The sequence below is a fragment of the Aulonocara sp. 'chitande type north' Nkhata Bay genome, linkage group LG1 (genome assembly GCF_057382095.1).
Source record: "Aulonocara sp. 'chitande type north' Nkhata Bay isolate Kocher_YH1m ecotype deep benthic linkage group LG1, A_spYH_male_GT1.1, whole genome shotgun sequence".
In the NCBI taxonomy this organism is placed as follows: Eukaryota; Metazoa; Chordata; class Actinopteri; order Cichliformes; family Cichlidae; genus Aulonocara; species Aulonocara sp. 'chitande type north' Nkhata Bay.
The window spans coordinates 20,121,440-20,138,753 of NC_141344.1; the positions used below are offsets into that span (position 1 = coordinate 20,121,440).

A 17,314-nucleotide genomic window follows, 5' to 3' on the forward strand; every position below is an offset into this window, starting at 1 on the left:
GTTAAAAAACTACTTAAGAAGACATCCTGTCACTTGTAGCAGGAGGGCACTAAGACCCAGGCACAATTCAGGGGCCCAAGGTGAGAGCACCTGACCCTTTGAGAGGCTCATTAGGTGGGTTAGTTTTATTCCTGCTGTTTTACCTTTATTAGCTTGTTTCAGCTGGGATTATTTTACCGTAGGGATGTATGTGTAACCTGGGGTGCTGGGGCGTGAATGTAATAATAATTAGTATATAAGTAGTTTCGTTTTTTTGAACTTTCATCACGATCCTGGACCAGTGGTAGTCTCAAGGTGCAGTGAAGGTTGCCCAAAGTGTTCACTTTTAATCATTTTATTTCTCGTTCTTGGTAAACTCTAGCGCAGTGCTAATAAACAGCTTCTATTTGTATTTAGTGCTGTGGCTCCTACTGTGGGAGGTTATTGTTTTCTGTTAATATTTTATGTTTATGGTGGTACTGGTATTACTTTAGGTATTTTATGCTGGAAGTTGTGGGTTTACTTTGAGTGGAGTGTGGGTCATTCAGTCCAAGTACACTCCCAGCGTATCAGTTTGCTGATTGTCACACCAACATAGCGAGACTCCTTAACTTCTGACGTTTTGTTTTTTTTATAGGCTTGATTATACGAGCTGTAGTTACCCAGCTTGAAATAAAAACCTTTGTTACAGCATCTTGACCCATACTGATTGTTGGTTTTCTTATTGAGTCTCAACAGTGCAATTTATTCAAGTGCTCCACACTGATAAGCTGTGATAAGTTTATGGAAGTTTAAAAATCAGGGCATTCATGAGGTTCTTTTGGAGGATGCCCAGAATCTGTTTGTAGTGCCTGCATAACCTACAATATGTTGGATTACATGTGGTTAGGGACATGACTCCACATGTAAATATAAATATTACAAGTTTGCTTCTGCCACAGTTTTTGCTCTTGCCTTTCTGTGTTCACTGTTTTTCTCCTGTCATCCCAGCTGGTAGCTGTACATAGCTGCCCATCCCTGAGCCTGGTCTCTTCCTGCTAATAGCAGGAAGGGGTTTTCTTTCCAATATTTGCTTTGCAATCTTTACAGTTGCGAAGAAAATGGTTAAATGTATACATTGTGCTGATTGGGGTATCTACAGTTTCATGAATGGGAAAATTGTCTTATTAATATAAAGAAGGTTTCCAGTCGTAACTTCTTTTCTTTTTTTCTATCTAATAAAAAACACCACAATTTCAAAATAGACAACACCTCTCCTGCAGCTCTACATTGAGCATCCCCAATGAGTATCACTTAAAAAAAACATCTCTCGGGTGAAAGCCTTGAACCTATTGCACCACAACAACACTATCCTGATCTGCTCTGAAGACAGCTGGCACCGACCAAAGTCTCCATTCTCGTTCTGTCTCTGACTTGAATTACAATATGCTGAAAACTTGCTATGGATTTTTGGTTTCCACTCATGCCAACGACAGCCTGCCTACCCCAGCTTTAACACAAATATCTGCAACATTATCTCCTCCCATCTGAGCAGAGGACACTGAAGAAATGCAATTTTTTTTTTAGAGATGCCAGCACTGTTCAGAGGCATGTTTTGAAAATGATGGAAAATTTCTTACAACCAGCTTGTCTCTTATATCCAAACCAAGTTATGCCCACAATCCTAAAAAATTAAGCTTATATGTAACTTCAACAAGAAAAATCTGTGATCTTTTGTCTGCTTTCCTGAGTGCTCCCCTTTCCCATCCTGTCAACATCATGAGTGTAGTCAAGGGTTGTCAAACATAGGGCCCCAGGGCCAGAATCGGCCCCATAAAGACTCTAATCAGGCCCACTGGAAAATGTGAAGCAAGATGTATTGTTGGGATTTTTAACTGTATTCTTAAAAGTTTTGCAGCTTCTCTGCTGATAAAGATCTCCCCTTATCTACACCAAAGTAAATGATAAAGTGGGCTTTACGTGGCCCACAGTGTAAAATGAGTTTTACATCCCAATCCGCCATCTCTCCATCTCCACCTCACACTGGTCACTGCATCCAAGCATGTCTGTCTTCATCTTTGTCTTCACCACCATCAGCATCCAGACTCCACTGGGTCCTGTCCTATCACTGCTGGGACTACTTTCTATGATGTTTCCTCAGAGTCTAATCACCAAATAGGTTATTAATTGACTTCTGTATCTTAATAAATGATGTTCAGTTCTTTCAAAAGGTGTCTCCTCGCTAACATACAATGGGTTATTTTTGGAACCAAAATTAAATTGTCTTTGCTCCTAAATAAAATCAGTATCTAATCACAGTCTATATTGTTTGTTCAGAGCAAATGAACACTTTTGCATCTGAGTGGCAAGTGACTGCACATCATTTCTCTAAAAGTAAGTAATTTATTTGGGTTAGAGTGGTTTCTCCAGCATTTCAACAGAAACTGGAGACTTGGGGCAGCCATTACGAGGAGGAGAAAATGGACTTCACAACAAGGATTTATTTTTATTATTTTGTACTCCATGTGTTGGAGTCGGGTTCAATTTCACTGTCAGTGTGGCGGTAAAATTCAGAGTGGAATTCCAAAAATAAATGCACATGCTGTAGAAAATTTGAATTTTTTTCCAAATAGAGCTGGAAATCAAAGGGCAACCTGTGAGTCTTGAGTCCCGAGGCTCGTTCCTGAAAACATGGTGTGACTACAGATCATCAGAGTTGTAACTGGATGTAAACTCCCGCTCTCTTTTTGATTGAAACATGCCTTCAGCAAAGTCTGACAGCATGAGTCCGGGAGAAGCTAAGGTCAGTGATATGCAGCTTTAAAGTAGATCAACATTTAATAACACAAATAATTCTGAATACTAATATAATTTGTATATAACAGCATGATTTTTTGTGAGAAAATATTCCCTTCTGTGAGCATAAATTTAATGCCATTGAATTACTGTGGATGGATTTCTTAGCCTATACAGTATCATGACAGGAGGATTCTCATATTACTCACCATCTAATGCTTCTAAACCGCGTCTAATAAAACAACTGTGTTGGTGTTTCAATCAAAAACGTGTACTCCTCTCACCTTATCATCGAGCTTCTTGGCACAGAAGGAGAGTTCCACATATCCGTTGTTGCCAGAAATTTCCTCAGCGTGCACCTAGAAGGAAAAAGAATTTGGCAGTGATGTTTTTGTGTTTGCATTTCTATTATTACTGTTAAAAGAAATGTGACTTAAGACTGTGATATATATTTCCAAAACACGACCTTAAAGCTCGCAAACATGACTGTCGTGATTCAAGCTCCAGAATATCAATACAATATCATTTGTCAGCATTTATAACAAACTATCGCCAATAATTAGTGGCTCCATTTTTTTTATTGCATTAGCTACTGGAGTGAATCGTGCTTTTATTTCAAAGTGTCCTTGAGCAAGACACCGAAGCTCAAAATCCTCCTGATGAGTAATTTTATGAAAGCTCTCTGTCATCACTGTGTGAATGTGCATAAATGTGGGAACGGGCAGACACATTGTGAGGCTCTTTGGAAAAGAGATTTTTAAAAGCTACGTAAATGCTATCCATAAAGGATAAAAGAGACGTTTACGTCAATGCAAAGTTAAACAGACAAATCCACAAATTACACGGCAAATAAAATTCCACTCTTGTAAAACTTAAATGCCCCTGTGTGACTCAAATATCTATCATCAGTTATAATGAGTATTTGTACTGTTTTGATTTTCTATTGCAAATGAAAGTGATTTTAGAGTGAAGTCCTGTAAAACGTTTAACCAGTAGGTGAAAAGAAGAATGAGTGAGTAAAAATGAAAGAAGAAAAAACATCAGAAAAATACTCCAAAGTTAGTCATCACTTAACTACAGCACTGTACAAGAGTGCAGAGCCACCCCTCATTTCTTTATTGTTTGCTAGGAAAATGAGAAGTGCCATCATTTATTGAAACACGTGCAAACAGATGTGGATATTTGGTATGAGCACCACTTATCCTTTGACGTAGTCTGAACTTTCTTAGGCAAGCTTTCCTTTCATTCCTTTAAGTAGTCTTCAGGAATAGTTCTCCGGGCTTCTTAAATGATAGTCAAAGCTCTACTTTATAAATTTTGTTCTGTTTTCTGTCACAATGATCGCACACTCCTTTAGTAATTTCTGTGGAGCTCTGGGGAGATAAATTCTTGACTGATAATTTACCCATGTCATCTTTACTGGTTGTGTGTTTGGGATGGTATTGCATGATGAAATCCAGAATCTATCCAAATCTGCCGGCACTTTTCCATCAACTTTGAAAAGATCTCAAACACCACCTAGTGAAATGCAGCCCAAACCGTGACAGAGCCTCCGCCGTGTTTTAAAGATGGCTGCAGACACTCACTGTTGTACCTCTCTCCTGAACTTCTCCATACATACTGATAATGGTTTGAAACAAAAAATTCAAATTTGGATTCATTACTCCATCAGATCTGTTGCCACTGATTTTCAATCCAATTCTTGTGTAAGTTTCATACCTCAGCCTTTGCTCCCTGTTTCCCTTCTTTAAGAATGGCTTCTTGACAGCCACCGATCCACAGAGACCATTTCTGATGAAGCTTCAGTGAAAAGCAGATGGATCACCTGAAGGGCCAGATGCATCTCTCAGGTCTTTGGAAGGACCAGACTGGAAGGTTCATCTGCTGTAGATCTTTTTTTTTTTAGACCCAAAACCTTTGATTTTGACTCCCACATGTCCAGTTTCCTTAAATCTTTTAAGGAGAAACTGCTGATGATTACAAGATATGCCAAGTTGTCTGTGTTAACCTGAGCAATGACCTTACTAGTGCAAAAATACTATTTTGTGCCTGTCAAACTTTATTATCTTTGACATTTTTAGTTGATTAAGTTACAGAAATAGAAACATTTCTTTGACTAAATGTGTTTTTGTGACAGGCTACAAGTTAAAAATGGTTGGGTTCTTTTAGCTGTCTGTTATGTGTAGACAAAATATTGGTTAATCCCTTGAGTTAATCTTTTTTTGCACTTGAAAGATACAGGTCAGTGTTTATGGCTCAACAAACAAAAACAGTCCTCTGAAAATAGTTAGGTTGAACTAAAAACCAGTGGAAAAGCAGCCTCCAAAGAGAAATTGTGAAAGACCTTCAGAAAACCTGGGAAATGATTCCTCAAGACTACGTACTAACAAGAAACTCTGACTCCCTGGAAGCAAAATATAATAAAATGACTGGCTTGTAGTATAAATGATCTCTACTTTCTTTCAGAATACTCCAAAGCTAGTCTTTACTGATTTGTTTCTTATTTATTTGAAATCCTTCGAATGTTGCTACATTGTTCTACAGTGCCTACATATTTTATACTCTGTAAATGACACCTTACATTTGTAAAAAAATTACACGGTAAATGCAAATTACAGGTTGCAGTCTACCTGCTTGCTTGTAACAGTAATATTTCTGTGCACATGCATATGCACATAATTCTATGTTTTTTATTGTAAAAACAAATAGTTGAAGCTCGTTGTGATCATTAGCATTTTTTCTTGGAGTGGCTTTTACTTGGTGTAGGATTAAACCAGGGCGTGGAGAGACACCTTAGCTAGAAGCTTACTGATGTGTCAGGTTATCACCTCAACTTGTGAATTTACATTGTTATAGATGTAAACGTTACCACAACAAAACAGTAAAGTTGTGCTAGTTATCAGATTTTTTCCCACTTTCCACGTTTGTTTAGAGAGGAAGAAGTTCAGCTTGTAAGAAACACAGTGCACCTTCTGCTGCTCCCATTGTGCTGTCTGTCCACCTCACAGAACACAAGGCTTTGCTTTCTGCTTCTGTGTTAAACTGGCAGCAACATTATATCAAATTGCCAGAACTGTGGCTCTAAAGTAAGCATGCCCAGGGCTAGACAACGCTTGTGATGACAGGGAAGGAAAGGCTTCATTTTTTATTTTTTTATCACCCAGTTTGTCCTGACAAGAACAACTAGCATGTAAAATCTTTGTAAAAATGTAGGCAGGTGTGCTCTTTCCATCTTTGCCAGGGCAGCAGATTAAGTAGTATAGCGTGAGTAGATTGTGATCTATTTTAATAGCTGTTTAAGGATTATAGTATTAAAGTTAGAATGAGGATTTGCCTGTGGCTACAGACATTTTCACACCCAAAAGAGTTGAGCCTGAGACCCTAAATGTCTGAAGCAGTCGGATGCGACATTAAGCAGCCTTTACCAGCCAGCTGTCTTTACAACTGTTAAGTCCAGTTGCACTGATGAAGGCTTTCAGCTGAAACACACCTGCTCTGCCCTTTAATAAACATTAAGAAGTATGTTTGTTCAAAAGTGCAGAAGATATGTGAGAAGAGTGCACAAAAAGAAGAGTGCACTAATTGCCTGGTAAATTCACACCTCCAGGAAGCAGGACACATGACAGCATGGGGTAGCACTCACGTGGGAAAGGGCAACTTCAGACGTTGCCCCAACATGATTCCCTGCACATTTTCTGGGAGTCATGCTTGAAAACAGCTTCTGTCTCACGCTTGAAGATATGGTTTTTGCTGCTTGTTATACATAAGGCAATAATACAGTGAGCACAGAAAGGAGCAGGCTCATGCTTTTGCATATGAAAAGCAATGAAAATATATTTGTTTGGTAAAGAATAGAGCAGGCTGTATAGCAGCAGCAAGCTGTCTGCACATTAATGGGCACACTGCAAACAATAGATGCTAACAGGCATTTTTGGTGTGGATCTACTGAGCTCACTACCTAACTATATGGCAAAAGTATACTTTCTCAGTTCATTCTCTTACTTATCTTAACGTTGTCTGAGGTGAGATCCACGGGGTCTGACTTTGAATTTAACTAGTAATTATGTAACCTCAAATACCTGGTGCGTTACCTAATCCTGGTCCCATGGGTTTGATAATGCATCATGTCAATGGGGGTGTAGAAGTACAAATATGTGTCTATAAATCTAGGATGTTTTTTTTACAAAGAAAAAAACCTCCTACATTATCTCCATCGTGTCTCATATAATATGCTACAGTAAGAATATTTTCTGTTTTGTTTTTTTTACGCGTAGCAAGTAAAGTATAATGAAGAGCTACACTATTATAAATCGACAGAGGCATGTTTTTAATGCCATTATGCGTGTGCCACTACATCATTACGGATAATGGTTCAGCATTGTGCTTGTGCACTGAATTCTCTGCGCTTGTGCAGATGAAATGGTCAGATTATTCCTTTGTGAGAATCCTCACCATTCCCCTCGAGAGCTTCATAATGCATTTGCTTTTTAAATAAATTCTAAATCTGGCAAAAGACTGAGTGATTCGTTTTTTTGCCTGTATTCAGTAAGTGAAGAGAACCAAGGAGGTGAAGTTTGTTGTCTGTGTGTGTAAGATGGGGCTGAATTTAAATCACGCTTTGTACTTTTGCTCACACCAAAAACATGCAGGAGACCGACGCAAACACGGGAACATCTGTACTGTGTGTGACAGTCCAGCCCGGTGATAATAACGCTGTCAGACTTTGCAGCAGCTTGTCCACCATGAATTCATTAGAGAAAGGAGAAGATGAGATTCTTTTGTGTATTTCCGACCTGAGTGGAGGGTTGCGTGATTACCTTGTCATGTTTTGATGTGCTACCGCCACTGGCTTGTTAACTATAAGATGCTGGATAATGAACCAAGAGCTATTCTCTTCCACATTTGACACATGATTTCTTGTGCATTCATCATTTCTTATGGATTCTCTTGCTTCCCTGTGCGCTTTAGTGGGAATCCCTCTCCGTGCCACTAAAACGGACACTACCATAGAGAAGATGTCTGACTTATAAAATAAAATTACACCGCTACAGTGATACCAAGGAGCAACACAGGGCTAATGTGTTATGTGTTCAAATTAGTTCATTCATCAGAGCAGCAACATTACACACGCAATGTCAGGAACCTACTGTGATGGTGGATTTGCCGGCATATTTCCCATACTTGAGCAACAGAGGTTTCACCATCTTCTTTTGGGCCACTATCTGCAAAGAACAAGATAAACAAAACAGCAGTATATAGAGATCTGAGCCTTTGCCATCACTAATAAGCATGAATCATTTACTGCAAGCGGTGCAGCAAATATACACCATTTACCAATAAAGACAAAAGGGGGCATGTTTTAGTGCTTTTACACCAACAAATCCCAGTTATTAGACCACAAATCTGGAGCTACAGCTGGCAAAAATGGGTTAGTAAGACAGCAGCATCTGTTTACCTGGCCAAGAGTGCACTCCACCCCTCCCAGAAAGTCATCATCACGGGTTCCGATGCTGTGAGTGCCGTGGATGTCGTAAACCTCAAATCGCAGTTTCTGAACCTCCTCGAAGTAGTAATCCAGCGAGAAAACCTTGCCAAAGACTGGGTGCAAGTTGCTCTTGATCACTTCTGTCCTGTCCAGCTGAAAGAGAACATGATGAATGAACTTTTGAATGTCAACACTAGTTTATCTAATGTTCCTAATTATGACAGACTGTATGCATTTGTAAAGAAATGAAGCCCCCCTTTGACAGACTGTCTTATAGTGTTTTACATCGCATGTAGGAAACAGAGTCAGCTTCTTTACAAAGAAGGGCAGACGTTATTATGTTTGTCATGAGGATGATACGAGAGATGATTGGAGGGCTCTGACATTTAATCTCAGCTTAGAGGAAACATCCATGCTTGTCTTTGACTGCCTGACAAGGAAAAGCTGATCTCTCTGGGGCCCCATCTGTTCGTGATGTAGAATTTAGCTCTCACACAGTTGCATGAACATTTCCACACTGCCCAATTTGTCACAAGGACAAATCATCATTGAGCATTTTGAAGTCAACAGCGCTTTAGTACTGGTAAATTTAACAAGAACAATAAATATACACAGGAAAAAAAATTGTCACGAATTTCCAAGATTAACCAAATGCGCGTTGATAAGCGATGTTTGGGACTTAAAGCTAAATGTGTAAATAGTTGAATGACCCAGAAGGGAAAAGACCCACCAAGGTGCATTATATGGAACTGATCTATCAGCAGCAAATGAAGGACTGAGGAAGGTTTAAGTGCTCATCCAAACGACACAGTCCAAAGTCATTTCTTCATTGTCAGCGGGGCAGGTCCACACTTTGCTTTTGATTACTTTACAAACGGTTGACAGTGTTTTCCCATTTCTCATCTCTCGCTTTGGGAGAGTCTATAAGCTGAAGGACTGAACTGGAATAAGAAGCGTGATTCCTGCATCACGCACAACATTTTATACATCTAATCTACAAATCAAAGCACAAAGATCAAGCAAATATCTCAGATCACAAGCCAACAGCTTCTTGTAATCGATTTTCTTGGTCTTTTGAAAGGTATTTCTTCATTTTGTGATTTTTAGAGTGATGCCAGTCTTCCAAGATCTGTGGAACAATATAATATTTATACATTTAAAATGGTTTTTTTCTTCCTTTTGAAGCCACTTAGGGTTTTTATAAATAATATGCCAAAGAATAATGATGCTGTCAACATAATTGGAACTGAAGCTTTCCTCTTGCATGCTATATTAAAGCATAATCTTTGCCACAGTGAATGATGGACTGTCTTCATCGTGACAAGGTGTGCATAAGCCGTGACACTTTCTTCATGGGGGAACATTATGGGAAATCATTAAAAAGCCTGCACAAGACATCAGTCAGCACTGAGGGAAGGAATTTGCTTTCACTTGGAAAGCTTCAGATCCTGCCTTTCACGAATAAACTCATACATCAACATTTAAGGTTATTCTTGGTGGCATTTCTCAGACATTTGAATGGACACCGACGATATTGAATAGAATATTGTGAAAGTTATAAAACTTCCTCGTCATCCTTTTCAGTGAATCCTCGCACGCAGTAAACAGAGTTGTTACCAACCTGGAAGAAACCCACTCATATTTGTGAATAGAAATGTTTCATTGTAGGACAATAAGGATGACTCAGAATAACTTGAGCTGAGCCCTCCCTCCAAGGAGACCCAAACCACATAAAGCCTCCCACCTACTCGGAAGCATCTTTATTGGTGCCACTTTACATGATAAAGAAGGGCATGGGCCCAAAACACCCATGCACGAATAATTCGACTGGAGTCCCTATAGTCCTGATGGGGGTTTTGTGCTTTTTTTATGTGAACAAATAAGTGCATCTAATGAAAATTGTAGGCTTTTTTGATATTTGGACAAACATAAAATGTTAAATTGTGCCTAGAGATAAAGTTAGTATTCAACCTCAACATCAATGGGCGTGCCATTCTTCTGCCAAAGAAAGAAAGAAAGAAAGAAAGAAAGAAAGAAAGAAAGAAAGAAAGAAAGAAAGAAAGAAAGAAAGAAAGAAAATGGACTCGAAATGACCTTAGGGTATTTTGCACAGTTGTGAATCAGTGTCTGAGATCAGAGTTTTTCAATGTTCAAAAAAAATTCCTTCAGCTGCAAGATGTTTTCTTGCTTGCGCTTTCTCCATTCCTTCTTTCAGAGACATTCCTTTATTGATTTGTTGGTGCATCTAGGATCATTATCCTGCTGAAAGGTCCACTTCTGGTTCAACTTCAGCTTTTGGTCTCATGTTATCTTCAAGCACTTTTTGTTATGATGCAGGATTTTTACTTGAATCAATGACTGTAAGCTGCCCATTCCCTAAGGCACCGGGGCAGCCCCACGATATAACACTTCCATCATAGTTGGTATGATGTTCTTTTTCTGAAAAGCCGTGTTTGGTCTTTGCCAAACATGTCTGTCTAGAGCATAGTCTTTCACAAAGCCCGGTGTTTGCCCTTTGTGTTCCCTCGCAAACTGCAGCTTTGCTCTAATGTACTTTATGGACAGCAAAGTGTTCATTGCATGTTTATTTGTTTTGTTTTTCCCTGCCGTGCCTCCTGGGCAGGTCAAATCTCACTGTAAATGCAGGAAGTTTTAACACAAACACTTGCAAGTGTTGTCGATCTTGTGATAACATTTAAGATGTTCTCTTAGGCTGAAATTTGCATGATGACATTTCACATTTCATGTGCATGTAAACACCAGAGTCACTGTATAACCTGTTAGCGCCCAGTGTATATGAGTTTCCACAATGTTTTAATTGTATTCTAAATTATTTTAATTGTTAATTTTAAGCAGTAATTTTTAAAAAATGCTGGATGTAGCAAATATAATACAAATTAAAACTCATATATGCAAACTTTTGTTTTAATTGTCTGAAGATTTAATTTAAAAAATCAATTTTCAAGACATTTCTGGTAATTATTTAATGTTTTGAGCTTTAAAGGCTTTAAAGGGCTATAAGTCACATTCCACCTGTTACTCCCTGTCTTGTGTACACTGTAATCATTGGAGTTTGTTCTGATACTCACATTTTCAGTGTGAATAATCGACTCTGCTTTATTCATTTACATTAATAATGTAAACATTTTGTGTTATTTTTGAGGGGTGGGGGTTTTATCTGTAGACAGAGGATTACATGAGGCCAACCATTTCCATTTTTATTTACTTACTTTTTGCACAAATATAATGTAACTGATCAATTGTCAGTTTTTATCTTATTTTCCTCTATTTTTGTAATTCAGCTCCAGGTTAGTAATTCAGGGGGGGAAAGGATGTACTTGTTTCTAAACATATGTCAGACTTCTAGATTAATAACCAGAAAAGCTGTATGGCTAACAGCAATAATAAAAAGCAGGTGTTGCTCTATTGTTTCAAAGCAAGCAATGCAAAGAAAAAAAAGAATTACCAGCTCAGACTTGGCCTCCTTTGTCACATTTACTCCTATTTATTCTTTACTGGCCTTTCTTGCCTATTCTTTCTCTCTTTGTGCCATCTGGATGGACAGATTCGGGATGAGTCTGATGAGTCTGTTTGTTGATAAAGGCTAATCAGAGCTACATAGGGTAGTTTGTGCTAGTCTGTGCATGACGCCTGTTTGCTTTTGGTGTGGGGCCAGAAACTATAAAGAGATTCCTGACATGGGAAATTCATTTCTATAATCAGTGCATTATTTAGGCTGCTTTATCATAACAAATACATGCAGCTTAAATTAGAGATCGAGTTTTGGGAATAACTAGTTTTCAGAGAAGCGTACAGGGTCCAGTTTACGTAAGAAGAGGACAAAATCTGCAAAAGCAGCACATGTCATGTGATCTTCAACCTGCCTCCTAATTTGCCCCGTGAGCAGGTGGTAAAAAAAGGTAATAGTTGAAATATGTGCAGCTTAAAAAGCCACTGGGGCCACGCAGCATGAGCTTAGATGATAGGAAGAGCGTGATATGGTGGCGATATGAGTGGGCTCTGCTTCTTACTCAGTTGCTGACGTAAGTAAACAATTTGCAGACGGGATGGTGCCGCCCAGAACTGAGGGATTTGACAGCAGAGCATTGGACAACTGGTGAATACTGTTATGATTGTCAAGACTCGGGTGGATGGATGGATGGATGGATGGATGGATGGATGGATGGATAGATAGATAGATAGATAGATAGATAGATAGATAGATAGATAGATAGATAGATAGATAGATAGATAGATAGATAGATAGATAGATAGATAGATAGATAGATAGATAGATAGATAGATAGATAGATAGATAGATAGATAGATAGATAGATAGATAGATAGATAGATAGAGCTGTAGTGATGGCGCTATTATTTGATTTTTTTGTCAAGCATATGCTTCAGTTAGTGCAGCTAAAAATAGCCACTCATAAATTCATGCCACATTGAACCCAGGTCAGTCATCTCATGTAACACCCTCCCATCAAATTAAATCCCAGACAACTTCAAAGCAAGTTTTTATCGTCCCCACCTAAAAATAGCATCTCGAGGTTTCCACATTCATATAGCCCAAACATTAATGTGCGCACCTCCAACAAATGACTCCCATGTGGCCGGAATCTGTCAGGGCTAATCATCTCCCATTTCCCTGAAAACAGAGGCTTTTTCTAGATGAAGGGTTGCAGGGGAAAAAAATCGATATAATTAGATATCCTCTGCCACACATTAACACATCCTCTACTTAACGGAAACCTACCTTTTGGCTCTCCCTCATGAACTAAATGACTTAATTAACAGGGAAATGAGAGAGCCGCTGCCTACACTTCAGATCAGCTTGGGACCAAACCAAGAAAGTAAACATTTTCAGCTGGAACACATCTCATCATGCTGCAAATTACCAACCCACTGTTTACCCATGTAGACAAGTGAATTATACTGCACATAATGTGAATCCGACAGGGCAGCGAACACAATTTGTGTGCGAGTTGTTTTAATTGTGGAGACAGACAGTGATGACTGCAAATGTATACTCCATTTGACATTTTCAATTCTGAATCAGGCGTCTGTTGTGTAAGCCATGCTCTTTTCCAAAAGAGCAAAGAAAAAATAAATAAATAAAAAGAAAGGAAAAAAAATAAAACAGCTGCAAGTTCACCAAACCATTAACAGATTTATCTCCCTGGTCGATCATGTATGACTACACAGATTTTGTGACGACTGGAGAGAGACAGAGAGAGCAATATCACTCCCAATCTACAACATTTCACACATGACCAATCTTTAATCTTAGGTTTGTGATTCAAGGAGGGAAGAGAGCAAGTCTCCTCTGTGTTTCCCTGTGCAATTAACATTAATAACATTAAGAACACACGTTATTTAAATCACCTCAAGAGCCTGCATTTGAATATTTCAGCTCTCTAGATGTGTGAGTCAAGACTTCAATTCTTGAAATAATGCAGATAATGACTCAGGCAGGGAGATTAATAAATGAAGGTGGACTGCTAAGTGAGGAGATATTAGTCACACTTTTCCCTCCCAGAGGCTCACCTGTATATGTGCCAGTACTGAAGAATAAAATGAGGTCTCACCTCTATCCACTGTCCATCGTTCTGTACCATGAGTATGACGCAGGGGTCAGACTTATTCAGAGTGTCTCGGTCCAGCAGAGCTTTGCAAGACACGCGCAGCTCGACTTTGGTGACACAGGTAGCTGGACCGCTGAGGCTGGTTGCAGGGGAGGTGGCCTCCAGAACATCATTCATCCTGGCTCAGGGCAAGAGAGATCTGCCAACCAGCGAAGCAGTGCGAGGTGAGGCTGTGGTGTAGCTCTGAGGGATGGAAAAATCCAGTGATAGGTTGAGGGATCTCGGTAAAGACGTGGCACTCTCACAGGAGACGGGCCCTTTTGACTTGGTACAGCTGTCAAAAAAAGAAAAACAGAGATTCTTGCTGAGTGTCAGGGGACCAAAGCAAACTCAAGCTGTTATTGCTGCCTGTCAGAGCTGTCCCCCCTCCTGAGGGTTATCATCTCACCTTGGTAACAGCGACAGAGAGGGCATGAAGATGGCAGGGTTGTGCCTTTAGGAGTCTAGTTCAAATTCCTGCAAAAATTCGTTTAAGATGATCAAGCTGAGTGCCACCTCTTATTCTAACGAGCTTTATTACAATATTTAAAGGGGAGAGAGCCCACCTGTATCAAGATTTCCCTGTATTTTCACTATTTTATCCTGTTTCAAGAACTGAATATGAGATGGCTGATGCGTTTAAAGGATTTAAAGTGCATTTCCTCCTAATAAACAACAAGCAAATACGTGAAAGTAGATGGAAAGAATCATGGATCCAAAAAGGCGATGGGTTTAGCAGGTAGTAGTCAAAGAAAGGACTTTGATGGGTTTAATGTGGGCAGCGTACGCCCTGCTTAAGTGTCCTTGAGCACGGCGGTTTCGCACAACTAATAACCCCCCCTAAATGCTTTAAAGGTGGGGCTGTAATTTCCTCTAAAATTCACTGTAAATGTCACATCCTTATAATTCAAACGAAGAAGTGCAGCGCACTCGGCGCTTGGCTTTCAGCACCGAGGACAGCGCCCGTACGCGTCTTTCTCAGCCAGTTGTGAAACCACATGTTATCTCAAAGCATGAATCTGAACTCCAGAAAGCTCAAAACAGAGCCAGCATCAAAGGCTCCCAAATACGACCGCGCGCGTGTTATGAATCAAACTTCTGCTCAATCCACCGGTGAAATTTACACGGAAGGCGGCTAAACGGCTACTTCACACTTTATCCCGGTGAATAAACGCCACCGCTCATCTGCAAGCTTCAAAACCCAACACCGGCCAAGGCTCAGGAGGGCAAAATAACAGCAACAGTTAAATACGAGTTAAAGCGTGAAGCGAACAGTCTACTTTCACAGCCTCGTGTATCGCTGGCTCATCTGACTCACTTCCGAGACTATTTGCAGCTGATCAAAAACTCAGCGGCACTTCACCAAACCGATAAACTGCGCTTACAGTCGGGTTAAGCGGGAGACTCACTTCCTACCTGAAGCTGTTTCTCTTCTTGAGCACACTTGTTTAATCCGCTCCCATAACACACTGCTTGATTTTTGTTTTCTCCGCCGAAACTCATTGGCTTAGACTGGTGAGGAGGGAGTAGGCTCGGCTTGTAGGGATGGGGAGTGGAGAGAGTCCAGCTGCTGATGTAAGGGATGGGCTTTTCGTTGGGACTCGATTATTTTGAGTTCAGTTAGAAATCGAGTCCATAAAAGAAAGAGGTAGGGAAAAGAGGCTGTGGGAAAATGCTGGGATCTGGAAGCTCAAAACCTGAGGTGGAGGCGTGCGTAGATCTTGAGTGATTTAGTTAAATTCTTGTCTATAAACACAGACATAGCATTATTTTCATGTTTAACCCGCCTCCATAAGGTGTCGCTCATTTCTATCTGCTAATTCTCTGCTGCCTTTGTGGATTTTGGACCAGGATTTAGACAGATATGCCATTCAGATTGTTTTCCAACACAATACTACTGTTTATGACCAAATGTTCAACTAGTTATTACAGCAGCCTCCCCGCTCAGGATTAAGTTGCTTACTGAAGATTATGAGGATAGAAAGAGCAGGATGCACTGAAATATGTGCAAAAGAGAGGGGGAAAGACGCTTCTTTATGTAAGCTGAACTGCATGCAGCATTTGTGTTTTTTCTTTATTTTCTATACTGCAGTGGTAAAAATAATGTGGTTAGCATATGTGTAAGTGACCTCTGTGAGCTGAAGCTCAGGCTTCGGGCACATTACCGGTTTTATTTTTCTTTCTACTCTTTGATGCTCTGTGATGTTATTGAGGGTTGACATCCTGAAAGTGGCCATTTCAGGCACACAGATCTGGCTTTCAGAACAGAAGCCCAATCCTCTTGCTCTTCTGTTTGGACAGGGGCTGACCGAAAGGGAAGGTGGCCTTAAGCATGTTTCAGACAGAGCATGAACTGATGGGCTGTAGCAAGGAAGAGTACATGAAATGAAAATTTTGGAGTCAACAGTGAACACAATAGTGCCCCTTTCGCCATCCTCCTCTGCGTGTTTCCCATTTACGGGACCGTCTTTCAACAGAAACCATTCATTCTGCACTGAGATTCATCCTTTTAGTAGTATTGTCAGGTTTTAAACAGACATACATAAAACTGCAAGAGGAAGTTCAAAAGAACTGCTCATCCAGCAGCAGCACATCGCAATCAAATCTCCGTGTGGAAGCTGCAGACAGCTAAAGACAGGTGACTTTTCTACCTTTGCTAAATACACACATGCACCCACAAGTAATAAACAATATGTGCTGAGTCCACGCACGCACAAATGCTCCAAGTCAAGTGTAAAGTTGCCTTCAGTAAAAATGACAATGAATTGATTCACAGAGTGGTTTTTCAATCACTTGACAGCTGTGTATGTTATATAATGTATTGTTTCTACACTGCGTCTATGCTTGGACCTTTTCACAGTCCACCCACAAATGTATTATTTTCCTGAATGTATTTCCAGATATTGCATAACATTCATACATGGCGCTGACAAAAAAACATCAGCTCTCGAGTTTCTGCAAAACAGCACTGAAGGCCGTGAGAGACAAAGCAGTTGACGAAAACAGAGAAAATGTAAGAACTCAAAGTAAGAGCTTAGTTCGAGCTGTCTGAAAGCAACTTGTGCAGCTGGCTGTTAGTCATTGTGGCAAAGTGAATGACAAAAGTAAAGTGTAGGCTTCACATTTTAACATTTTATTCCAAAAGCTTTTTAAACCTCACGGTGCTAAAAATGTCCTTCGGATACGTGGAACATTCTTTGCTTTCATTTGACTTGCGCCGCATTAAAATCTGGTCTTTATATCAAGAGGATGTGAGGCTTTGAGAGGCTTTCAAAGCAGATGGGCAGGTCAATAAAATCATTCCAGCAGCATGAGATGTAAAACATTTGGCTCCCTGCTTCTAATTAACTACTCTGCTGAGATGATCACCATGTTACTCATTCAAAGTAAATAAATAAAAATGCACACGCATTGCTCTCAAGTTGATTTTACGTGTGAAGCACTTCAG

The 17,314-nt window shown here is 39.9% G+C and overlaps 1 protein-coding gene across 3 annotated transcripts in view; it reads right to left on the reverse strand.

Annotated features, from left to right (window-relative positions):
- The window catches only part of cpne7 (copine VII), a 36,013-nt gene extending 20,543 nt beyond the window's left edge, over nt 1-15,470 (reverse strand). The window contains exons 1-6 of one of the 3 annotated variants that reach the window (XM_086287586.1): nt 14,433-14,602; nt 14,276-14,343; nt 13,831-14,161; nt 8,210-8,392; nt 7,902-7,976; nt 3,039-3,113 (exon numbers count right to left, since the gene is read on the reverse strand). In XM_086287586.1, coding sequence (XP_086143712.1) covers nt 3,039-3,113; nt 7,902-7,976; nt 8,210-8,392; nt 13,831-14,004 — 507 coding nt within the window. In that variant the 5' untranslated portion in view covers nt 14,005-14,161; nt 14,276-14,343; nt 14,433-14,602. Of the gene's footprint in view, nt 1-3,038; nt 3,114-7,901; nt 7,977-8,209; nt 8,393-13,830; nt 14,162-14,275; nt 14,344-14,432; nt 14,603-15,282 lie in introns of those variants that run through there. The other 2 variants (XM_086287582.1, XM_086287589.1) reach the window with 2 other exon arrangements.
- Nucleotides 15,471-17,314: the final 1,844 nt, after the last annotated feature.